Consider the following 26,752-nt stretch of genomic DNA (forward strand, 5'->3'; position numbering starts at 1 on the left):
CACTCTCTACCGTGTTCCGTTTTAATTCGATGACTGCGCTACAAAATTAAACCATTATTATTGGGCGTCCCGTGATCAAGGAGTTGTACATCGTCTTGAAATCTTGTAAAAAAGAAATTATTGTTAAAATGCGGTTTACTGTGGAACTTGGCACTGAAGACATTTTTTTACAACATTATACATCATAAATTTAAAGTAACAGGCTATTTCTACTAAATAATTGCTGCAGATTTTCGACTTGTAAATTAAATTGTTTACCAGACTTTTTAATTTGTTTTTTACAAATCTGGAAATCACAATTATATAAGTGGTGAAATATGACCACGAAAAACAAAAAAGTGGTTTCAAGTGACTGACAAACTTGAGAGTCTTAAAAAACCTTTTGACTTTTTGCCACAGTTTTCATACAAATTGTATTAGCAGTAACAAACAAAGAATCGGTCACACACGATGAATAAGATTACAATTGTGATGGTGAATTCAAATACTTGGTTTCTATGGAAATCTGACAACACATCCCTTTTCAGCCTACCTGGTCCTAAATAAAATCCAATAAAAATCCACCAAGAAAACGAATTTATCGTTTACTTATGTTAATTTACTCACCCGTAAAATCCTTTTGAACAAGAACAATTTCAATTCATAAAAACACATTATGTGGTTGTGAATAACAAGTTCTAAATCTGGCAAGAAAAATCTAAAAGCTATAGGAGTTAACTACAGGGAAAATATTTGTAAAAGAATATCTAAACTGTGTCAAGAAACTTGTATGAAAAGGTTCTTGTGTGGACGCCAAAATACTTTTTTTTTAGCAAATAACAAGCTTAAGAACTACGACGTAAGACTTACTAACCATACTTCTTAAAAAAAATACAAGCTCCTGAGAATAATTTGAAATGCTTTGCTAGAAGATATTTTCTTTCTGTCGACGAACGAATGTGAGGTAAAGACTGAATGATACACAGGACTGAAGCCAATTGTGTGTCACGCTCACGCAATGCTTCCAGAAGCGCGAGGTCTTGAAGTAGGGGTCTTGAAAAAGAGAAACTGGCGAGCTGCCCCTTGTGTAGAATTAATCAGTAAGGACCCGGACAAAGCGAATTGGAAAAACTCCACTCTTTCCTGGCTGGCCCTCAACTTCGCCAACCTGGACAAAAAAAGGAAGAAATGGAAAGATACAGTTAAATCCAGAGGCAGTTGTTGACTTGGCCGCGTGTTCACGCCGAAGCGTTAAACAACAGTCAAGTTCCATTATCTCTCCATCACTAAGACTCTGAGGTCCTTCTTGTTACTGGTTGCCCGGGGAATTGTAGTTTCAAGTTAAAAAGCAGAGTGGAGAGATGTAAAGAGCAGCGAACACGATCACCCCCCGCCCCCTCCTCCCACAAATACAACCGTTTTTATATTAACCCACCACTCGGCGTACTCCCCACACCCTCCCACACAAACCGTTGTACTCACCTTCCACTCAGTGTCCTCTCCCTCCCCCACAAATACAACCGTTGTTCCACTCACCCACCACTCGGCGTCCTCTCCCTCTCCCACAAATACAACCGTTGTTCTACTCACCCACCACTCGGCGTCCTCTCCCTCCCCCACAAATACAACCGTTGTTCTACTCACCCACGACCTCGGCGTCCTCTCCCTCCCCCACAAATAAAATGGTTGTTCTACTCACCTACCACCTCAGCGTCCTCTCCTTCCCCCACAAATACAACCGTTGTTCTACTCACCCACCACTCGGCGTCCTCTCCCTCCCCCACACATTATGCGTTGTTGTACTCACCCACCACTCGGCGTCCTCTCCCTCCCCTACATATTATGCGTTGTTCTACTCACCCACCACTCGGCGTCCTCTCCCTTCCCCACATATTATGCGTCGTTGTACTCACCCACCACTCCGCGTCCTCTCCCTCCCCCTTCACCAAAAGAATGTCTCCTTCTTTGAATGTAAGTTCGTCATCGTTATCCGCCTCGCAGTCGTACAGTGCCTGCACTCGACGAGGCAAGCCAGACGCAACCTGGACACCGAAAGATAACAAAAATGTTAAAGCTTGCGAAGAAATGACTGGCCAACACACCAGTCATTTCCAACAGCTGTGACGAGCTAAGGAATGCTTAATCAGTTCTAAAGGCCTGGAAATTAAAACTGCCTGTCCTCTTCTTTTGTAATTCATGGAAGTTGTTTGGGTCGTCACACAACGTTTATCTCTTGGTGACGTAATGCGTGACAACTCTAGCACAACGTTTCTCTTAGGGAAGAAATGCAACGTTTAGGAAACGCGTGGTGAGACGTTGTGTAAAGTCCTAAATGTAAGGTTAAGTTAAGGCGTTGCGTGACAACTCAAAATAAACGCAATTGGCAAAAACTTTGTGTCGCGGAAGACCTAAGAATTAAGGACTAATAAAGGGGCTTTTGTAATTCCAAAACGTTTCTTTGTCAAGCCATTACTTCTGCACCTCTCAAACTCATTAATAATTCATCAAGTTTAAACAATGGAAATCATGACCGTGACGGTGTTTGGATATGTGATTTAATTGGCATAGATTTTTACGATTTTATTTCGCCGTTATCTCCCTAGGTTTAGTTTCGATTGAGAAGATTTATCAAACACTCAAGACAGTGTTTGACCACATTTCCAAACACCTCGAAGTTCGTCAAAAATACTCCGCTGCGCGTCGTATTTTTCACTCTCTTCTCGGTGTTTGGAAATGTGGTCAAACACGGTCTTTCGTGTTTGATATATTACATACCACCACTCCGGGTGCTCTTGGAGGTAGGTCTGGAATGGGACTTTCTGGAACAGCCGCATCCAATTCGTCGACAGGTTCCGTTTTATCGTCGCTTTCTGTTTCGACGCTTGCTGAAGATGCAAGCATAAAAAAGTCGTGATAAAATATATTCTTAGGGTAGTCCAGTTGTAGCTCTCACTGTCACACAACGCGCGTAGCGTTACGTGATAGATACAGGGCGAGAACTGGACTATCATGTCACGCGAGATATTCGAAGCTAATTTTTTTTTTGGTCCTGTGCGTTACAAGTTGCGCGAAACGTCACTTAGTGTAAAAACCTCGATCTTATGCATAAAAACGCGATGCCACGACCATCTCGTTTGATTCTACTTCGGGCAAAGCTTGCTGTGACAGAAGTGTTGTATGACGTACTCACTTCAGGGCATGGAACACAAGCCGAAGTAAGTTCTCGCTCAACTTGTATTCCATCAAAACTGCACGACATATTGAATGAAAAATTGTGTGGCGTAACATACAGTGCGTTTATGACAGTACGTTTAACATTAAAACAAAGTGGCTTCTTTACCTCAAAACAATACTCTTTATTTTTCTCACGTATTTCAAATTTCAAATTTAAAAAAGTGCCACCCACCTTTAGAAGAACTCAGTTCTGAACTCACTCGAGGGGGAGGACGAGGCAAACTGGCAGACCTATCATCACAAACCACCATCAACATCTTATAATTATGATAACTATCATTAAACTTCACTCTACAAGACACGAGTACAAAAGTCACTGATATTTATACTCCAAAAAACAGGTTGAAAAAGTTTTCTGTGGACATGTCATTGGTTCTGACCGCGGAGAGGGACACATACAGTTTAAAATTATCTAATGGAAATTACTTGACGCGCACGTACCACGAGTGCGTGACTTACGTGTGATAGTATTGCGTGACTTAGGAATACCACAGATTGCGTGACATAAACCACTGACCTGGATGATGTTATCTCCCCATTTTCCAGTAACGGCGATGATGACTTTACTCGTACAGATAAAGACCCAGGTTTCAAAGGTCTGGGAGGAGGACTAGGTCGAGCCTCTTCCTGCTTATCAATAGGTGATGAAAGCTTTTTCTCAAAAGGGGGCTTGGATTCCTTTCCCAAAGGGATGTCCTCGCCAAAGGGTGCTCTCCCCTCGGATTTTGACCTCCGGTGCGTGGGGAGAGGGGGCGCGGGAGGTTTTATCTCCGCACCAGCGCGTTTAGGGGCGGGAGGAACAGGCGGGGTTCGTCGATTCGCTGCTTCAGAAGGCCGGCTCTTGACTTCAGGAGGCGAGGGTTTGGTAGAAGTTGCGTCTGGATCATCAAACTTTGGTTTGGCAGGTAATGGGGGTAGCGGCACATCGATACCGAATCGCTTCTCCCGACTGACGGAGGAGCAGCGTATTGGAGGGATTGGAGGAGGGGAGTCGGACTGGTCAGCACCTGCTCCGTCAGGCCTGGAAAGAGAGGAACACAAAACCGTAAAAGATTCGTAACTTTTTTAAATCTAACTTTTCAAATAATCATTACAACATTTCTATTAACAGCAAAAAGAAATTTTACAAACAACTATCATTTACATTAATTGCAACAACAACAACAACAACAACAACAACAACAAAGATTTAAGCTTTTACGACTTTTAATGGCTTGGCATTTGATCGAAACACTAGTTCCCTAGAAACAGTCCCCAGTTCGAGCTTAAACTGATTGAAAATGCAGTTTTTAAAGAGATGTCAATTTGTACCAAGAGTCGAAACTATCAATGTCAAAATACGGCAAACAATGTCAATTTTGCTTAGCGTAATGCATTCCCGGTATACCTGTCGGCAAACTGATTTTAGATTTGAAATAAATTCTCGCCCTCAACCTGTAAACCTCGAAAAGAAATTTCCCTTAGGAAGGGGAGGGAACAGATAAACGAGTGTTTTTTTATGATATACATGTTTCAAACTCACGTTTTGTTTTTAGGTCCGTGACCAAACGTGCTTGTAGAACTGAACGTGCTTTCTGGCGCCGTCGAGGGAAGGAACATGCTCGCGCGCACGTTCACAGCTACTGTTTCCACATTTGTTCCCGAGGGGCGGGTGGGTGCTCTGCGCCTCACAACCGACGGGGACCCCCCGGGTACCTTGTCAGCTGCCGATGATTCACTTCCTAGGAGTGTTAGACCTGATACCAAGGGACTCATCCCTGAAAGCCCCTGCATTCCCTTCATGTACCCCCCTCCTGGCAGAATCATTTGACTGACAGGCCGTGTCGGTAAGTGGCGGCGATGACGCGGAGGAGTGGGAGGACTGGAACGAGCCTAAGATGAAGACACACAAAAGTTATCGTTGAAGAAAAAATATTTTACCAGAGAAGAGTTGTAAATCTGCGAAATCAATATTCACGTTAATTTCCCTGCAGGCTGGCTGCAAACTTTGCAAAATCTAATTTTGATTCTATTTTGTGCAACATCGTTCGAGGATTTGCACTCGCAAATCTTTCGTACCAGTCTTTCCTCGACGAATCTGCTGAGAAGCGAGGCGCCTTCAGTCACCAAGATCCCTAAATTTTTTCAATGCTTTGTATGTTCAAATGTTGTTTATAGCTTTAAAATAGCAACTGGTGGGAGGCAGACCAGTTGGCGATTTACAAGCATGACCGAGGAGCTGAACTAAGGTTTACCGAGAAACAACTCCAGCTTAGTGGTCAGAGCGGGACTTCGAATTTCAGGTAGACTAATTAATACCAGCAACCGTTTCATTAGCCCCGAAAGTTGCCCGCTTGATTTTAACAGACTTTCCATCTCCTGTGTGTTTCGTTTAATTTTACCTTTGCCTCCGCTTTCGAGTCATTCAGTCCTTCATCATCACTAAACTCGGGTTTTATGTCCAGTAGTTCTAACGGATTATCGTAGATTCCATCAACCTGAAAAATAGACAATTCATGAAGAACTGTTGGGCACACAGACTATCAACTAGAGGGAAACCATCTTTGCAGAAAGTGTTGTTGTTCATTCTTCGCAAAAACACGATTCTTTTATCTTTTGTAGACTTAATACCTACCTTATAAACAGTTGTGACAATACATAAGGCATATTTATGACAAGACTCAATACTTTTCCTTCTATACCTCATACGAAAACATATAAACGAACTGAGATTATGGACTGCTCCAAATGTGTGTGGTTGTAAGGCAGAGTTCATGGGTTTAGATCTCGTTGAGGTCCTGAATTTGTTTCAAGCTTGTTCGCAACGGAGAATCATTTCTTCATTTCATTTTTCACTCTTTCCGCAGTACAATCATAAGTTATGCTTCAAGATATGAATTAACGAGTCACTTTTTAAAAGAAGATATATGCCACGTTTAATGAAAATGAATTCTTACCGCGTTGAGGCCCCAGTCGATCTTGACATTCTCGCATGGCACCATCTTTCCAGAAGCACTTGATTTCAACTGACAAAATACAAAAACAGGACCTTCTGTAAAATAGAACTCTACACAAGGACAACTACGAGGCAGTGCGCTGATGAAAGTGCAACTTCTCCTTACAATGCCATTTCATTTCAAAGAGATAGGTGGTAAGAATAAAGGAAGTCATCTAATCAGTATGAGATGTTGTCTGGAGTCAACAGTAAATTCCCATAACCGACTTCAAATTAACTTAATAGCAGTCAATAAGGAGAATTTGAAATCAGATCTGGAACTGAAAGGGTTAAAGTCGGTCAATTTTTTTCTTTTGACTCACTCAAACCAAACTATTATTTTCAAGGTATTTTTCAGGTATCACAGCTCCTATTTCGCCATTAAGGAAGCTTCAACAGCAAATTTGCATCTTGAGAAATTGTTTGCCGTTCGCAATCCTCCCAAATCTTTCTCAATCTTAAACATTTTGTGTCATTTTAATTTATATTCATCTGTTTGGTGCTTTTGTACCTTAAGTTGCGATGCATAAGTTTTAAGTTTCATTCTTCCGCATCAAAGATAATACTGTAACTTGCATGAGTAAGTTAACAGATGCTGATGTAGAGCGAGAAATAACACCTCGGGGAGGAGGTAGGGAGTTAGGTGGGCCCTCCGTAGGGTAATATATCATTCACTTTGTGTAGGTAATCAAATGATTTCGAGTACAATTTAAAATATATAATCGCGAGTAAATTTTCTAAAAGACTTTCTCAACTTCAACTTTTTACACTCGATTTCAACTTTCTGCACAGTTTGGGATTAACTGACGTGCTCTCAACCAATCAGCATGCTTGCATGTATATTATTAAGCAAGTTGTGTCACTCACCAAGTCTATAGATTCTGTGTGTTCCAATTCTTTGGAAATAGCAATTGGCGTTTTACCATCGTTATTTTCTGAAAATGAAACACGACTGTTATTTATCACACTCAAAAGACGGTCGGGGCAATAAGTATCAGTTGAAACTAGAAAGCGTTCTGAGCCCGCGATTGTTACCGAAGTTCTGAACGAATACCATGACGTCAGCTGGGTGTCCAGTTGGGTGCTATCAACTGAGTATACGTCACTGTTGCTAGGTAACATTCTCACTGAAGACCGCGGGCTCACAGTCGATTCTCACAGGCGACATTTCTATCGAGAACACTGTTTAATAATTAGATTATGAGCTCGAGATTTCTATGAGATGATGGTTGATGAGGCCGAAAGCCGAATCAACTATCACCTCATAGAAATCAATAGCGAATAATCTAATTGTTTTAGTAGAATTCTTACTATAATTTACTTCAAATAACGGTTTCCAATTATTTCTTTACGTATTAGTAAACTTTGCGCCTGAAAAAGATAGCTTGGATTAAGTTGTCATTTAAAATTGAAGTTGTGTGCACGCTAAAATTGAAGTTGTGTGCACAACTTTTTTAAAAGTCAAGAAACCGTAGATGACCTTCCTTCAGACTTCTCAGGAATATAATTACCCATTTGCATCACAATTTTCCTCTAAAACTTTGGAAAAACGAAAAAACGTCGCCATTTCCTAGACGACCTCCAGCCACTGCACACTAATGGCTGATAGTGTTCAATGGCTCAGCCAAATCAGATTGCAGCATTTGCATTAGTATACTAGTAGAATTCTACTAATTCCGATTACAAGGGGCAACTAGTTGTTATAGTGAACATACCTAAACCAAGACTATCTGTGGCACCAGCTCTCAACAGAACTCGCATACATTCTGTTTTACTGGAAATGGCCGCCAAATGGAGCGCTGTGTTTCCATCTTGATCTGTTACATTGACATCATTACTGAAACGAAAAAATGAAACAACAGAAGTGAGTGGAAGCAAGGAGGTAAGGTAGAGAGCAAGCAAACAAACTAGTTAGTAAGGACACTTGGCCAGAAGGATGGGTCAAAAAATTATAAAGACAAGTCCTCAACGACCCTTGACGAGGAGTAGGGATGGCGCAGTCGCTTCCCACCAATGTGACCTGGGTTCGATTCCGGCCCGGTGCCATATATGGGTTGAGTTTGTTGTTGGTCCTCGCTTTGCTCGCAGGGTTTTTCTCCGGGTTCTACAATTTTCCTCTCTCCACAAAAACCGAAACTCGAACAGGAAAGAGGACTCGCATGAAAACCAGCTAAGGCTGATGTGGCTTCCTCTCTAAATACTGTAGTTTATTTTATTTACTTTATTTAAGTCCAAGAACTGAAGGAAGGAATACGGATGGATGCGTTAAAATCAAAGTGGTGGTGACTGCTTTCTGGTAATGGTTGCAAAATAAAAACGCATCAGGACGAGTTACGAGACGCGAGGAACTCATCAAGAGAGCATTCAGTCTCCATGTTGCAAACTGTAACTTACCAATTCTGCGCTAAGAAGTCGACGATATGAAGTGAAGTTAAGTCTTCCTGCTCAACAGCTACATGGAGTGCTGTGGAATTACTTGGCTGAACAAAAACAAAATCAAAGGGAAAACAGAAGGTTATTACATGTTTGGAAATTTGTATAAGTCTTGTTCTTTCGGAGCGACCCATTTTTAGCAAAAACGGTCTGGCTTTACAGGGTAAACGTTTGTGTTCTAACAAACAATATAATAGAACACCGTAAAATTTAAAATTTTTAATTATTTTTGCTTGCTTATGGAAACGTATGTGACTACATTTGAAAGGGATGTTATGTCTGTCTGAAACATTTTGGGTGCATAATAGAACACCTCTTAACATAACGACATCAAAAACAATCCAAGTTCTTCAGTCGTTAGATGAACATCCCGAGTCTCGGAGCATAAGCTAACAGGTTATGGACCACTGTGTCAGAAGCTAAATGGGTTAAGCAAGCGGCGAGCAAGCCCTCCTAGAGTAGAGGCTGAAAAAGTCTGAGATACTCCTTCCCTGTAACCACTACTTCCAGAGGATAGCTACAGTACCAAGGAAACTTGATCGCAGGCTGGGGTTCTGCTGTATACAGTCACCACTATACATAGTCTATGAGCAGGCTACCATTTCCTCCACGGGCCGCCTTGCATACGGTGGCTGCGCCCGTAGTACGACAGGCGGTCAAAACCGAGCTGTCCTACCGGAACGACACGAAAATAGTCTTTTATTCGAAGCAAACAAAAAATAAAGACAATGCTTAAGTTACTTAAGCCCCCTTTAATACTTATCTCGACTCTCTGGGTTTAATTTGATAAGGACCAACATTTTTGTTCAAAATAACACAACTATTATCCTACCTGACGACACTTGACGAACTACGAGTGAAGTGCGGGCACGGGCGACCCATTTTTGGCGCCAAATTAAAAGCTTAGAGACAAAAAATGTTACATATTTTTCCCTTTTTAAATCTATTTTTTTTTTTAGAATTATAAATCCCTTTTGGTAAATATTCAATGCCATCTCCAACGAGAAAAGTTGCCCGACTTAAATGCCTTTTCTGTTAATACACTGATTGGTCAATTCAAATTCCAGGCGTACCAGCCGTGTGCAAGGCGCTCTCGGCACGCTTCTCTCGCCCTAGTTTCTTTTCTTCGCCCTATAACCCAAGCAACCAAGATTCTGTACCCAGGCTACAACTACACGTGACCTATGTGCACTAAGGAGTAGATTAGACACTTACATGACCAGGAAGTGGTGTTGACAGCTCCACTCCCTCGGCAAACGCTTGTAAAACAGCTAAAATATCCCTTGATTTGACAGCTTGGTGGAGCTCCTGCGGAGGACAACGACAAGTAAAAGTCAACTTTATCACTCAATATCTACAAGGTAGGTTTTCGACAAGGGAAGAAAATTGAGGGAAGAAAATTGAAGGACCAAAAAGAAAACCGTCGGCGAGTGGGAACATCGTACAGCGACTTCAACTCTAGCCTGTTTAGCAAGCGCTCCGTGTAGGAGAGACCGAACGAGCAAAGTCTGGTCGCGCGAAAATTGGGGCGAGAGCAAAAATCGACGGAGTCGGGGGTGGTGGGACGAGCGAGGAGTTTGCTGGCAAGCGTTTTCTTGCTCGTCCCGCTTCCTGCTTCATGGATTGTTTTTTGTGTTTGCTCAAATTTGCGCGCTGCCAGAAGACATAAAAAGCTCTTCATTCGAAGGGGAACGCTTGTTACGCAGGTTACTTCAACTCACATGCTGATGCACGACGCGAGGTCTGAAGCGTGTGCTTATCTAACCTTGGAAAGATACAATAACACACTTACCTGGAGTATTTTTTCTGTATTATCGCCCGATTTGATTGCGTATTTATGCTGAATGTACTTCGCTCGTATAAATTCCTTTCTTTCATCCCTTAAAAAAAAATAAATTTGCTCATAATTTGCCTGCTTCAGAGATTAATGGGAAATGTGAACGAGAGCTAAATGTGTGAACACTTCCAACAACAGACATGAACATGACCAACTCACATTTTACTTGAAGCTGTGGGCTTTTGATCGTCATTTAAAGTTGCTTCCATTATTTCATTAAATCCGCCATTTCCTACAGCTTTTGCTTGCTATAAACAAGAAAGAATACCATCATAAGCAATTCAGTTTGTACAACAGAACAGAAACACAAAAAGAACACAAAAACCAAACGTGAAAACGTGAAAACAGACGAGAACTCACTAGTAATTCAACAGTGCCTAGTTTGTCGAGTTCTATGGATCGTATTCTAGAGATGTGCACTCCCATATCTCGATGAATTCCTGAACACTCAATACACAGTAACACGCCGAGGTTTGTCGCTAACCATGTGGGATCTGTAGAGAGATTACAACCAAAAATTTATTGCTTTTCTTAAAGTTAGTGCGCTCGACTTCGGATCGAGTGGTCCGGGATCGAGCCCATTGTGCTGTGTTCTTGGGCAAAACACTTTACTCTCACAGTACCTCTCTCTACACAAGGTGTATAAATAGGTACCGGCGAAATGCTTCGGGTAAACTTGCGATGGACTAACCAAACTTCGCATTAATAGCCATGAATAACAAAGGCCAACGCGTAGAATAGAAACGCGTGCACCTAACGCGTTACGGGAAACGCGCAGGCCATTTCCTTCGCGTTAAGGATGCTTTAAAAATACGCGTGCCATGCTCGCTTAACTCTGAGCGGTACTGCAGATGGAAAAATGTCCAGCACCTGCTACGCTTGGAAGAAACTCTACAGTTTTTTCACTTTTTCGAGACTTAATATTTATTTTGCATACTTTTGCCAGATCTGCAAAACTAATTAACAGATTTCCATACTTTTTCAAGGATTCCAGATTCTGTACGAACCCTGCATCCCATCAGATGGAAGGACAGTCCACAAAATTAACTCCTTGTGGCATACGCTTTCAAAAGTTTTTTTTCTTTTTTTTTTTTCTGAGCTTTCTTTTTTTTTTCTTCAGTTGGCTTGATAGCTCAGCTGGTAGAGCACTGCACCGGTATCGCAGAGGTCATGGGTTCGAATCCCGTTCAGGCCTGAATTTTTTCCAGGATTTACATAACTGTTGGCTAACCCTGTATTGGACAGTACCTTTTCCAGAACAGTCAGCACAAAACTCATTTCCTGGTAATCTTCGAACTTGCGAGACAATTCTCTGTCTCAGCTAATGAAAAAGAGAACAGAAAAATATACTCAGTTAATTCATCTTTACATGTGGGACTATCAACGTTTACAAATCCTATTTGGGTCCTACATAGTGGAAATTGGAGGTTGTACTTCCATAGGTACAAGAATTGTCAATTAGGGCAGCCATAACTCTCTTTACTTTTTGTAATAATTATATATTATTAGCTGAACCGAATATTTAAACGCTGGGGTATAAGGTGGTGGTTGTCAAATGACAATGTGAAGTCCTTTTTAAAGTGAATCGCACAAATAAAATTTACAAATGAAACAAAGCAACAACAAATTCAAACGTTACCTCTTTAAGATTGCTAACTACAGAATTGTTATCCTCAGACTGAAAACAAAGAAACAAAATATCAATTTAAGTTATTTTAATCTGCAATTTATCCCAGAAAAGATGGCACTAAATGAACATAGCGCATGTGAAATTCAATGGCCAAACTTCGTCACAGACATTTAAGTTTGCATGTTCCTGAATTTGGATCCAAAAAGTACTTGAGGAAATTCACCAAAACTGATCAGTCACAAAATACAAGACATGTGGTCACCAATCTTCATTTCAGAGGACTTGACTTCAAAGTTTGCTGTATTCAATTATATTTAGAGTCCTTCAAAAAAATGGGCTTCTGAAAAATACATTAAGGACAGCCTTTGACATCAGTCCTATAAATTACTTTTAATAACACTTTGCACCTTATTACAGTATGCACCACAAGTTCTAAATTTAATTTCAATCACATAATGTAATTAATTCTAGATTTTATTACCTCAGCTTTATCACTGTCACCAAAAGCCTTCTCTAAGGCTTCAGTCCGGCTGTTATTAAGAACAGATACCCATCTGCCAAGAAAATTTCTGATCAGGAAAAGTTCTTACTAGAATTACACTTTTAAATGTCACTTTTGATGTTACCTAATCACACCTTTTTGGTAACAATGTGTGGCATATCAGGCAAGTTTGGTAGAGCCATGGTTTGAATTTTAGCTAGATAAGTAGTCTGGCCAAAATACCCAGGGCGAGACCTGGAAACAAGCTGGATATGCCATCAAAGCATGCCAAAAACGGTATGATTAGCTATTTAACGTTCCCTAATTCGGCCAAGTCTGACCATGATATCAGGTCAGTGACTTGATATCACAGGATATCAGGACAGTAGACACTACTTCTGATTGGCTAATTGTTAATTTGGGTGTGGTAAAAAAAGATGTGTTAGCCTGAGATCAGATCCTCTAATCAGGAAAAAAACGATTAATTTAACCACTTACGCCTCCAGATCAGCTTCATCATCAGCTTGAAATAAATATGTTCTGTTGTCTGGAGAGTAAAAAAAAGGCAAATTTAGTCAATATTGAGTCAGAGATTTAACATTCCAGCTGTTATGCTGGTGATTTCCATAGCAAAGAATCAACTTACGTGACACAATGTTGAAAGTATGTTTCTTTCCATCTTCCTCCTGAAAGGAAATAAATTTCACTTAGTGATAGTTAACTGTTTTCAGATAAATCGCTATAATGTCTTAAATCAGCACTTGGGCTACTAAACAACACCAGTCAAGACCATATGGACCCAGTTTCTACATGCATAGCAAGAAGCAACCAACAGTATTTCTACTTCCCCTGGATAGGACACTAGTGAAGTCCAGCACAGGGATACCCACAACATTCTGTTGGTTGCCCTGGCTAACAGTTTGTTTGAACCCATTTATACACCTGGGTGGAGAGAGGCAGCGTGAGAGTATAGTGTCTTGCCCAAGAACACAATACAATGATCCTGGCCAGGGCTCGAACCCGGACCGCTGGATCCAAAGTTCAGTTCAGTGCACTAACACTGAAGTAACTTATTTATTGTGATTAGTTATTAACTTAGTTACAGTAGCTGGAAGATATTAGTATCTGGGTGCTACTCTGTAAATTCAAGACTAAATAAAGTTTATATGTACATTTATTATACGGCTAGCTCTGTGAGTGGGCAAGATGAATCAAATCCTGCATTGTGATTGGCTACCCAAGCAGGCAAGATGGAGCTATCTTGCCCGCTTGGGACTACCCACCCGAGTCCCGCAAGAGAAATTTCCACAAAAGCCATATAATAACTCCTTTATTGAACAAGCTTGTTCGGTCAAGATGGCTGGATATTGGCCTCGTTCTTTTTTTGCGTGTTTATGGACCGAGACGCAGTCAAGGTCCATAAACATGCAAAAAAAGAACTTGGCCAATATATCCAGCCATCTTGACCGAACAAGCTTGGTCAATAACCCATATAAATGTATGTAGCCATTGCACCACCACACCAGTCTATAATTCCATGTGGGTTTTTGTATACTTACTTTTACTTGGCAAACAAGAAGGTTAAGTGTTTGGGTTGGTCTACTGGTCTGAAGAGAAAAAAGAGTAAATGCACAAGGTTACAAAAAGCAAAGCAAAATGACAAAATTCAAAAGCAAACTGCCCAAAAACTTAAACTGTAGACTGATCACTATAGAGTGGTCACATTTTTACGATCGACACTGTACATAAAAAGGCAACTTTCTTGCAGACCTAGTGCTTTGGCAAGGTTAGTGACTAATAAGTAAAGGCAAAAATGAAAAATCATTTTAATTTTTATCCTTTGCTTAGAAGTTGACTAACCTTGCCAAAGCACTAGGTCTGCAAAAATGCCGCTTTTTATCACAGCTTTAAAACAGTGGAGTTCTACATATATTTCAAATCAAAAATCAAATTTCAAACCTCAATGGTAATCAACATTAAGCAGATGGTTAATGAGCATGCAAAAAACCCAATCAACTAGGGTTACAGACTTTACGAACCATCATATAGCACTTAGTAGAATTCTACTAGTATACTAATGCAAATGCTGCAATCTATTGGCTGAGCTACTCATATACTATCAGCCATTAGAATGCAGTAGCTGTCAGTCGTCCACGACATGCGACATTTTTGTCGTTTTTTCGAAGTTTTGGGAGAAAGTTTGGATGTAAATGGATAATTAAATTCCTGAGAAGACTAAAAGGAGGAGATAAACGGATTCTTGACTTTAAAAACTTGAAATGATTGAAAAACCAGTGCGCACATGTAAACAACTGCAAATTTACTAAGGACAATTCAATACGTGCAATTTTGTTAAAGCGTAAAGTTCAATAATGTGTCGAAAAATATTTGGAAACCATTATTTGCAATAATTGAGTTAGAATTCTACTAAAACAATTAGATTGATAGTTGTGATAGTTGATGAGGCCGTAGGCCGAATCAGCTATGGCCTCATAGAAATCTCGAGCTCATAATCTAATTGTTAAATAGAACTGACATTTAATGCAGAATAGACCATTTTTACAGTTCTCTGCTCAGTGATCTGGCCTTTGAATGGCAGTGAGGCTGGAGGTAACCTTGTTTTGATAAAGACCTCACTGCATTTGCTGTGTAAATCAAGTTCTTCTCATTCTAACTACATGTACATGTACATGTAGGTGCATTTACGTGACAAAAGCAGATGGGTCTTTATCAAAGCAAGGTCACCTCCAGCCTTGCTGCCATTCAAAGGCCAGGTCACCAAGCAGACAACAGTAAAATAGTCTTACTATTAATAAGATATTTATTTGTGAAGCAACTGTCTTACTGGTGAGTGAGCTAATGTAAAGTGACCATCCTTAGCTACACAGTATCTCTTTTGCCAAACTTTTCTCAATCTGGAAGAAAGGTTGTACAATTTAAAGTTTCACAGTAGAGCAATTTTGATATATTAAAATTCTGCCTAACACAAAAGACCTCAGTGCGAGACTCTGGGGAACAACTACAGAGTTTGGGGGGTTTTTTCCCCAGAGCCTCCCTTTATTGTATGAGGCTGAATTTTAATATACTGAAATTGCTCTATTGGGCAGAGTTAAAATAATGACAACAGTTTAGATGATTATAAGACTTACAGTAGGCACAAAACACAGTTAAATCTAATTAACTTCAATTAATACTGAAATAAAACCAATGTTCAGTTGAGCCAGAAAACAACCCAAAATTTCTCACTGATGTCACTATAGCGAGTTACAACCCGAAAACACTGACACAGACAACCAGTAAGTAAAATCTTTCTTTATTATTTTCATTGTATTTTGGGAGTGGTCCATGCATAGAGGGGGTACATAGGGGTAGTCTGTGGACTGGTCTGTAGGGTAGTCTGTAGACCCAGTCCGTAGTGCGGGTCTGCAGACCAGGGGGTCAGTATTTTTCAGGTTACCCTATCAGAATAATCTATCACTTGTAATAAGACTTACCCTTCACTTCGCTTTTGAAGGAAGCCAGCCCTCTCATTCCCATGAACTTTGTCACCTTGCTGTCCGTGTAAACTATAGCTTCCTTTCTTCTCACCGGTCTGTAATTTAAGTGTGTTACAAGAGTTAAGCCTGTCATTACAAACTCTTCATGAAGGAAGCACATGCAGGTCTTTGGTGCACTGTATAAATTAAGAAGACTTAAGTCTTGTTTTCAATCTACACCTGGTCTTGTGCAATTGCATGTATCATTTTAAAGCAAATTTTCTGTCATACAACAATGATGGCCAGCCCACACATTTAAAATTTGAGCAACGTGTTGTAAGGTTGTTGCGAACTTATATAGTCCAGGGTGTTTTTAATTTTTTTTTTCAGATTTAAAAAATAGAATAAACTGTAGATGGACTCACATCTTTATTGAGCTGTAATTGGGATTTGATTTCATTCCTCAATTCACTGAGTTCCTTTCTCTCTTCATCCTGCTGGGCTCTTAACTGAACAAAAATACCAACAAATGAAAACTCCTGATAACATTTTCAATGATTACTACTTGACATTTCATAATCCCAGTACACTGTATTACAATCTCCTTACAATAATATTCAGGGTTATCAAAAGTAGCCAGTTGCTGTTGAAAATCACCATCTACTTCATGGTCTCATCCCATTCTGTACTGGGCTATTTCTGTGATTCTTTAGAAAAGATGGCAAAATCAACAATCTTCTCCAACAATGAAGCTGCCTACCAAAAAACTTTGTGATAACCTTGAATATTACATTGTATCATTCAATACCCCCTAATTAAATATTAATATTATTACAAAAGAAAAACAAATAAAACTAAACCTACATGTATGTACAGTGAACCAACCTGTTGAAGTTCTACAACAAGTTCTTCTAAATAACCCTTCATGCTTTCCAAAACCTGTGATCCCAGCTGAAAATACCTGCCAGACAAATGAGATTCTGCTTTAAAATTATTTTAAGATCTTCCAAAAAATACTTGTGATCAAAAAGATCAACTAGAGCCAATACAGGCTGCTATTTTTCAGGGTGTTAACAAGTAAAGAAATTGTAATTTAGAACAAGTTACATACACGTACATGTATATACAGTGTATGTGCATGTCAGAGATGTACCATGTTTAACGTAAAAGGCCACTCATTCTTTATCCACATCCAACACCATTTTGGATTGGATGACAAAACTGGGTCTGTGCATGCAGTTAAAATTCTACCAGGAGACTGATTTGAATTCATTCACTGAGCGTTCAGTTTTTAAACCCCAACAAAAATCTTGACCTCATAAAGCAACCAGGAGTGAGGATGAACTTGCACCAGTATGTCTCATTCTGGTATGAATGAAATGTTCTGCACTTACAAGTATCTGGTAAAGAAATATGGAACAAGGAAACAGCTTAAGATTAACTGCAGAACTTCATCTTTTTCACTGTATCATGTAATCCCTCCTTCTGGGCATGTTTAAAGCACAAATTAATGGCACTACAAGTTAGAGTCAAAGCGGGATACGGGTGTCTGTAAGGGTCAACCCTTACAGTTATTGAGAGCTGACCACTGTCGAGTCAGTGATATTTAGGCTAAACTGAGGGCTATTCAGAGAAGGCAGAACATATTTTGAATTGGGGGGGAGGGGGTGCTTACAAGCAAGCGCCAAAGGCACTAACTTGTAGGGGGTCTGGAGATATTAGTAAAATTATAATTATTTTATGTATTTTTTGCTTGAAGTTGGGGGGCCCCTGCAGCCCCACTGTCCCTGCTATTTAAGCCAACTGCAGTGCCATTTAGTCAGTTCGCTATTTCCTGTTTCAAAGAAGCACCCCTGCCCCTACAGATCAGTTACTTACGTGACTTGAGCATAATAGAACTCCACCAGATGCTGAGCCAGTTCGACTCCCTTCTTGACTTTTATTTCATTAACTTTCATTAAACACTTGAAAGAGAAAAAAAATTGGCGTCCAGTAAGAACTACATACTATAACTACAGATGGTGAGTGGTGAAAGGACTCAAGCTATGTCCTTCATTTTGCAGTCAATAAATAAATTAATGTAGAATTACAAATAATACTCTCACGGATGGGTGATTTATGTTTATCATCTTGTGGCAAACAAGGAAAATCAAAAGTTTATTCAATCTCAAAGTAAAAACCAGCGCAAATCAAATGTCACCTATCATGCCGAGTGCACATGTGGCGAAACCTACAATGAGGAAACAAAAAGAAACTTCGCAGTACGAAAGGCAGAACACGAGAACAAGTCTCACAACTCCGAACTGGCCCGTCACCTCGCAAAACACCCAACCTGCGCATATACATTGCATGCACCGAGAAAACTACTTTTCGGAGGACAGTAATGGAAAGCCTGCAAATTGCTTGCGAGAAACCAACCCTAAACAAACAAGTACATTCTTTCATCGCGAAACTGTTCTCCTTGGGAATGACTTAACCAAACAAAACCAAGTTGTATGTAAATTTCCATCATGTACCACTGATGATGACTGTATGGTTGAAAACGTTATGTTTTTTAAAATTGTAGTAATTTTTAGCCTTTTATAAACAATTACAATCACTTAAAATTTTAAAATACACCAATACCTCGCACATTTGTAACTGGAAAACTCTTCTCTCTCTTTCTGTCTCTTCAGCCATCTGAAGTACGTAAGAAAAGGTAAGCCAAACACAATTATCAAAATGAGCCACTTGGCATCTCTATCCATCTCTCAATGACCCATTCTCGTCCCCAGAGGCCACACTCCTTTTGTCAACACCAAGAATTGTGACCTCTGGGCTGGTCCAACACCCAAAGTCCGCAATTCATGGACTTTCCATCAAATCTGACAAATCTGATTGGCTGAGAATACAAAATGAAAACTCTGCACATGCTCGGAAAATTGGGTCCAGCCAGAAGTCATCATTCTTGGTGCTGACCAAAAGGAGCGCAGCCCCTGGGGATGAGAATGTCATTGGCCCACTAGGCCATCACGCTTCTTCTTCAAAGTTTCTCAGTCAAGCACAATACTCTTACCTCACCACCTGTTACTTCTGTTCTAAGAAATCCAGCCTCTTGAGCTGCCTTCTTTTTTTCCTTCTCTATCTTGCCCCTGAATAATTGAAACAAGTCAAAATAATATTAAACTTTGAAGTCTGATAACACATCAAAAGAAAACAAACAGAAAGCATGCTTTAGCTTCACATGTTATGTTCAGCAGAAATTCACAGACTGGGAAAATTACAGCACAGCCTTCTTACACTTTAGCCTCATAGTCCCTCCACGCCTTGTCAAATGGCTTTCTCATATCCTGCAAAAAAGATTACACTTGATAAACCTAAAGTAAAACTTACAAGCATTCGCATATACTGTATACAACAAGGTAAACTTAAACTTAGGCAAAATCTGATAAATTCAAACAAATGGCTGCCTTTACAGGAAAGAACATGTTTAAAGAATGCAAGTACTGTAAATGCAGGATTCTAATTCAAATTTTCATTCATTCATGACAAGTTTCAAGCTTACAACTGTATCTCAGGATGGTAGAACTTAAATTGTACTTACTCCTCTCACATCTTTCATATCTCCTTTCAATAGAGAGTCAAGAGGAAACAGAACCATGTTGTGGTAGTTGGTAAACTATACATTTTCATAATGAAAAATAGTGGTTAATAAAAATATTACCATTACTTATAATTAATAAATATAAGTAAGTTACATGTACATCTTTAGCCTCCACTACAGGCACCTCTGCTGCAACAGACAACTGAACCTACAGCTAGACTGCACGATAGACATTTGTTTGGTAAGGGAAACCAAAAGCGAAAGGGAGGTCAATGAAGAAGTCCTTTCATTGACCAATCAATGTCATGACAGCCAGGGGCATAGCGTGCATTTTTCATCACCAATGAGTCTTCATGCGAAACATTCAGAGTATGAAAATGTGTTTTGCCTGTATCTTTGCATGAGGACTTGCTTTGAAACAAAGGTAAAAGGAACATTGCGACCTTAGCTTGTCTCTTTCCTTGCCTAAATTTAGACTTAAATTATTACCGGTAATAGTAAACATAGCAAAAACGTTTCTTACCAATGTTTTCATTGCTGAACAGAGCTCCTGTGGAGTAGAAAAGTAGAATGACAAACTAGTTCACAGTTTGAACAGTCCTCCATGCAAACAGTGTGTATTACATGTACCTGTTCATTGCCTATGGAGATGTATGCAAATTATCCCTAAATATAGCAACCTTCTTTAATACTGGGAGATTCATATTACGGTGAGGCTTGATTGAAAGCAGGGGGTCTATCTTAATAGGTTATCACACTGTGAGCTTAGACATGACTTGAGATCTTATCACTTGGGGTTTATCCTTAAAATCTTATTGTGGGAATTTTATTACCAGGAATTATCCCTAGGGGGGATTTATCACAGGGAGCTTACTAATAGTTATCTCTAGGGATTTTCCCCTATATGTAAATGTTTATTACAGACTGGGGAATAATTAAAGTGGTATTATCAGTAGAAAGGTGTCAGTTGTCAGTTATCAAGAGTAGCTATCACTGGCCAATATCGCTCTTACTGGGGACCTACTGCTGGAAGATATCACAAGTAAAAGACTCCTTGAAGTTTACTACTACTTTACTTGAGAATGATGAAATTGATCTTCACAACAATTAGCTACACATGCAAAGAGTTTTCAATTTATTGGTGCCTGGCGATGAAATTTGATCAAAATGTAAAATTAGTCAGACAATTCCCTAAACTTGGTTCGAGGATAATGTACAATGATTGACTGACATTACATGTGTTTCCAGCACTGAACTGTTCCCAGAATTATACAATCCAATGAATAAAAATAATAGCATCAATTACCACCAACCTTGGCTGTAACAGAAAATTTTAGGAATGCAGTACCTGGAGAGAGTGATCAAAGTTCGAATTAAAACATGTTTAATGTAAATAACTGAACATATATAGAATAAATAGGTGTGACCAAGGTTTTCTTGATCTTAATATGAATTATCATTTTGAAGATAATAACATATTTTTATGTTATTATCTTCAAAATGATAATTCATATTAAGATCAAGAAAACCTTGGTCACACCTATCGTTATTCGTACCACTAGAATTTAATGCCATACATACATTTGTACAGCACGTGGCATGTACATTAAGTTATGGCTTACCAATCCCAGTGTCTGCTTCCTTTGACAGGGAAGATGTACCCAGCTTTTCAAGACTTTCTGCTAAAGACAACTGATTTGTTGAATAATCTGAGAATCACACAACAAAAATAGTAAATTAAATATTAATTTTAAGCTTTGTTGTGAAAAATTGGAACCATTTAGGCCAAAATACATTGTACATGTACGACAACAACAAATACATGTAAAATTTTACACAAAAATTATCAATCTTCAATTATTGGCAATGAATAAATAAATTAATAGTCAACTAAAGACAAAATAATAACTAGAAATGCATGTGCACTCCATTCATGCAATTGTTGGAAAATAGGCCCATTCAGCAAATAATGTTAACCTTGAGAGAGAACCAATAAGCTTCAAGGATTTGAATTTATAGACCTTGAGGAATGTCTACTACATAAAAGTAAGTATAATAGTGAAAAAATGAAGTCATACTTAATCCTGCAGCATGGACAGCCTTGCTTGATTTCTTTAATTTGTTGAGTATATTGTAATCTTCATCGAGACTCTAAATTAAAGTTGAAAGGAAAATAAATATTAAGTTTCAGCATAAGGCCTGCACAACTGAAAGCATGAGCATAAAATGGACCTATATCCTGTACACTTGTAATGTGCAATCAAATGCACACAATACTGTCTTTTTGAGACATGTAAAGCCAATCTGTTTTCAAGCTTAGTGGCCATGCATATCTCTGATTTCCTTAGCATGGAGAAACTAGGGGTATTTCTTCTCACTTCTGGATGCAATACTAGCCCAAGGAACAGTTGCCTCTAAGCATTAAATTATAATTTGGTACCCATTTACACCTAGTTGAAGAGAGCTACTGCACAAGAGTAGTGTATTTTCAAGAACAAAAAAAAATCAACCATGGTTAGGGCTCACACTTGCATGGGACTAACAAAATCTGTCATTAAACCTCTAGCAGCAAGCGAAGTGAAAATTGATTCAAGAAATTGGAATTTGAGATATCTGGGGTGAAATCATGATGCAACAATTGTAGGGAAACAACTTTTAGTACAAGGTAACAGAAAATTCAAGAAATCAAGGGCTTGAGAAATCAGGATTTTACTGTTGTACTAAACCAAAAGGCTGATGTTAACTGCTTGTTTCCGACATGTAAAACAGCTACTCATATTCTCTCCGCTAGATGGATGAGATGTCTGGTTGTGATTAAAACAATTTATCTGTACCATTCTCAGACAGACAGAGACAGTGAGAACTCAGGAGTGAAGCAAATTCCCCAAAACACAACACCACAACTAGAGCAAGGCTCAACCTTGGACTTACTTTCCTGGAAGGAGTAGCAATAGGACAAAGTGGAGTCCAGTTTAGTCTGTAATCATGAGTGATTGTGCAGTTCCAGAAAATGTCCATACTCCCCGTCCCCTCCCCCCCCCCCCCCCCCCACACACACACAGAAGGGATTGGAATTTCCTGGGGAGTACAGGATTCTAGAGGACCAAATTGGAATTTCCAGAAGAGTGGGGAGGTCTTAGAAAAAAACTCCCTTCCGAGAGGTATGAATATTTTCTGGAACTACACATTGACAAAACTGGACGACCACTAAACAATAGTCCAGTTTGTTTTTAAATCACAAATATCATTACACTAGCCTCACAGTACAACACAAAGTCCTGTTAATAATTATCAAACCTAACTATATATAGCAAATCTGGGAGGAAAAAAGTCAAAAGATTTTTTCCACAAGACCCGATGTTACTAATCCATCCAAATTGAGCGGTCGATTAATCAAACTCAATTGCACTCAAACGAACCCCAATCATCCGATTCAGTCCACTGAGTGCGGTAATCAAACACAATCGGAATTTCACATAAGAATTTGAGCAACTGAACTCTATCAAGTGTTTGATTGTATTTCATTGGTTTTGATTGAGTTCGACCTGCGTTCAGGTGATTGCAAAACAACAGTCGAGTTTGAATTTATGGTCAGTCAAATTCTGTTCGACTGGAAATAGGGGTACAGTACATGAAGGCGAAGAGCTAGGACTTGTACCATCAGTGAGCAGATTAGGAGATAAAGGTGACACTGGATAGGGCACATATTCCATATGGACCACCAGAACACACGCATTCCCCTAACCTGGGCACCTGAGGGAGAGAGGAGTATAGGACGACCAAAGGGGACATGGAGAAAACTGTCGCAGGAGAGAGGCACTCAGAAGATGGGTTTTGCCACTTGGAATGAAATTGTCACCATTGCAAGAGACAGAGCAGATTGGAAGAGACAAGTCAATGGCCCTATTCATCCAGACGAGAGCTAGTCCTGAACTATGATGATTTGTTATAAATCAATGTATTTTCTATGCCCTAAGGTTATTTCAATAAAGGCATTACTGGTTGATTATGTAATTTGTAGCTGTTACTAAGACAGACTGTTCAAATATCTGAGTGTGTTCAATTGCATTCAATAAGGTTCCATTAGTTCGGAAAATCAAATGCAATCAAAATCATATACAAATTTTTGGGTTCGATTGTGCCTGAGCATCAAACTAATCTATATCAATTATTTGATTAGGTTTGACTGGGTTCAATTAAGTGCGATTACCAAACATTTTGATTAGTAATGTTGGGACAAGAAAGGGAATCCAGTCAAGTGCAACTGTCCTACAACAGTGTGTGCAAATGATATGAATAATTTGTACAATAACACCAGATGTGACACATGAACTGCATGTCCAGTAAATGCTAAAATAAAGCCCCTGATAGCCAATCAGATTCAAGAATTTTGAAGTTATGATAACATAAGGGGAGAAAAACAGTTAAACTGTTACTAAAATATGGAGTTCAGTTAAAGAAAGTTCGAGAACAGTGTGAATTGCACTAGCATTTATTAAGTACTTTATTGAGCAGGCAGCAGATTTTTATTTTTGTGTTTCGAGAACTAGAAGACAATGAAAGTGACAGTTCTGATGTCAATAGTTGTGGCTTCCTCAAACTAATCAATTTCTAATCAAGCCACTATTACATGTTGTAAATAACCATATCGAGACCTTTACGTTGGAAAATAATACAACGATGTCATTGAATCAAATAGCAATGGAAATTTTAGACAATAGCAAATGATATACAAAGATTTTAATAACACATACCGTCATCACAACTGAAGTATAAACTCAAAGCTAATTTATAAACACGATTTGACAGTCCTAGGAGTTATTCACATAAAGCGACATAATAACTACAGCTAAAAAAGTACAGTAACGTGTGGTTGCTTTAAGAAATGACACAGCGGATATCGATTAATCCGAAGTAAAACATTGCAGTTTTCTCGCTACGATTGATCCAGAAAACCATGAATTGTTTTCAAAAACAGTTAGCGATAATAGAATATCCATTACTTCAAATTAGACCCAAAGCTATTATAAACAGCTAACTCTCGGTTATTACCGCAGCTAACAACGGTGTATCACTCCCTCTTTAATTAACAGGTGTATTTCATTCAAGGAAATAAGAAATCAGCGATAACGAAAGCGAATTGTGGTCCATCTCGTAAATATTACACTGTGTATCTCACCTCCTCCAGCGCTCCTACGGTGTTCCGGCAAGCGTTCATCGTAGACATGAAATTCGAGGTTGTTGGCGAGGACACGTCCTCCCTGGCTTCGTTTAGGAAGCTTCTGACAGTTATTCTGTCCGGCATGATGGCTGGATTTGGAAAGTAGTCTGATCTAAAGGCTCATTTGGCGGACATTTTTGCGACTATCGTGTCAAAGTTTGGCGACATGAGCTCGAAAGTTTCCGGCAAATTACGCGATTAGTGCCCAGGTCCTCGGGGTTTGACACTCCCACACTTCTGGAATTTCTTCACTCCATTCCGGAAGCCAGAAACCAGTGTGTTACTGCTATAAGTTTTAATTAATTTAGCGATAGATTTACGAAAGTAAAATTTTAGCAATAAAATCTTAAGTAATCACTATTTGTCTGATCACTGTTGGGTGCAGTAAGTGTTTTTTGATGATTTGAATGACTCTGTATACAGAATTGGTAGAAACTCTTATTTGACTTATACTGCTCTTGAGTGTAGTCAACAATATAGAGGAAGCGAGCAGCGAATGATCCGACTACCGAATGATCCCAAATTGGTTCGTACTTATAAATTTGATTCAAGAGCCCATTGCCCTTCGTCGTTTGAAGTTGTCACGCAACGCTTCAGGAGCGAGCGTTATGTGACGACTTCAAACGACTGCTGTGACTACAGTCTGACTCTTGGTTTATGGGAAAATTTGAAAAGAAAAAAAACTCCATAATGTTGCGACGCAGTACTTACGTTTCCAGGCGTCAGAGGCGAGCAAAATCCCCACGCAGGTTAATAATGTTCAGAAACAAAACGGTTTGACTTGACTTTTTTATGCATGGTTGTGTAACTAAGCTTTTCTGAACGCTTGTTCGATTGTTTTTTTAGTTAGGAGTTGCGATCAAATTTGGCGACAGAGAAGGCTTGCTTCACATAATTTGACCCGGCCTCAACGAAATGTGTTAAAGGCGGGCGCAAGACCGGTTTAATTTTAGGATCGATGTAAAAAAAAAAACAAATTAACGTCGTGCCTAATGAAGTAATGTGAAAGTTTGCCATTGGGGTTAACAAAACATTGATGGAAACAGGTTCACAGATGGCTATGCAATTGTATCATCTCTTTTCAACAAGATTGAGTCGCGCCTCACCCACAATTGAGTGTCGCACACACCCTTTCCTTCCCCCCACCCCTCCACCCCCAAATGCAATCATGGATAGTGCAATGTACCCGCTCTCATCGATCCTTGTTTTATGCGATTTAGTTTCCAAACAACGCTGAAAGGTGGAGTGGGGGGTGGAGGAGGTCGGTTGAAAGGACAGTCAACAAACGATGAACCGCACATTTAAAAAAAAACAAAGATTAACATAGCATACCAATTCCTGATTACCAGGCTTCGCGCGCACTTGTACTCTTAAATTATTTCATACAATGTTGTTTGGAGAAACTAGTGGTTAATCACACCGGCACCCACCGGAAGTGATCTGGTACACGCAGGAATGTTTTGTGTTATTGCCGTTTTTAATACTTTATAGCCTGCGTAGCAAGCGTTTCCGTGGGGTTTGGAAGCAAAGAAAGACCGAGGAACGGGATTTTCGGCGTTTTGTCTGCGCGGAAAATGGGGCGAGAACCAAAAAAAGGAAAGAGGGGGGTGGGAGAGGGGAAGGAAGGAAACCCTTCCTTCCTTCCCCTCCCCCTCCCCCCTCTTTTACTCGGTCCATTTTTGGCGCTGTAATTCTTTGTTCCCGAACCCCACAGAAACGCTTGCTACGCAGGCTAATACTTTTACCGCAATACATTTTTTAAAAGAGTTGTTTTGAAGTCAGGAAAAGGACAGAGTTAGGTCACCAAATTAATTACGTCTCATTCAGTTGGCTTCCTCACAAAATCTGTCAGGGTAAAACGTATAACTAACTACTGAGTCACATATAGCAACGATTGCCTTTTT

General features: G+C 39.6%; 1 protein-coding gene across 3 annotated transcripts; it reads right to left on the bottom strand.

Annotated features, from left to right (window-relative positions):
- Positions 1-568: 568 nt before the first annotated feature.
- Positions 569-25,179, bottom strand: LOC145495475 (arf-GAP with SH3 domain, ANK repeat and PH domain-containing protein 2-like). Of its 3 annotated transcripts, XM_081475102.1 has the most exons (36): positions 22,688-24,403; positions 22,559-22,657; positions 21,706-21,778; positions 21,250-21,336; positions 20,941-20,975; positions 20,151-20,177; positions 19,628-19,702; positions 19,324-19,373; positions 19,100-19,175; positions 18,670-18,723; positions 17,923-18,008; positions 16,930-17,005; positions 16,470-16,553; positions 16,063-16,160; positions 15,414-15,483; positions 14,128-14,175; positions 13,215-13,254; positions 13,067-13,115; positions 12,569-12,641; positions 12,097-12,135; positions 11,706-11,778; positions 10,818-10,951; positions 10,617-10,705; positions 10,413-10,500; positions 9,836-9,928; positions 8,582-8,667; positions 7,903-8,024; positions 7,055-7,122; positions 6,150-6,218; positions 5,595-5,690; positions 4,736-5,085; positions 3,731-4,234; positions 3,386-3,444; positions 2,755-2,864; positions 1,893-2,021; positions 569-1,147 (listed from the first exon to the last, which is right to left on the bottom strand). In XM_081475102.1, exons 2-36 carry the CDS (start codon positions 22,643-22,645, stop codon positions 1,073-1,075), a joined length of 3,372 nt encoding a protein of 1,123 aa, XP_081331228.1. In that variant the 5' UTR covers positions 22,646-22,657; positions 22,688-24,403; the 3' UTR covers positions 569-1,072. The 3 variants fall into 3 exon arrangements, with proteins under 3 accessions (XP_081331228.1, XP_081331227.1, XP_081331226.1); XM_081475101.1 differs by lacking the exons at positions 22,559-22,657; positions 22,688-24,403 and adding an exon at positions 24,807-25,179 and having other exon boundaries at positions 19,324-19,361; positions 19,637-19,702; XM_081475100.1 differs by lacking the exons at positions 22,559-22,657; positions 22,688-24,403 and adding an exon at positions 24,807-25,177.
- Between the last annotated feature and the right edge of the window lie 1,573 nt (positions 25,180-26,752).

The sequence above is a fragment of the Orbicella franksi genome, chromosome 8, assembly GCF_964199315.1.
Source record: "Orbicella franksi chromosome 8, jaOrbFran1.1, whole genome shotgun sequence".
Lineage (NCBI taxonomy): Eukaryota > Metazoa > Cnidaria > Anthozoa > Scleractinia > Merulinidae > Orbicella > Orbicella franksi.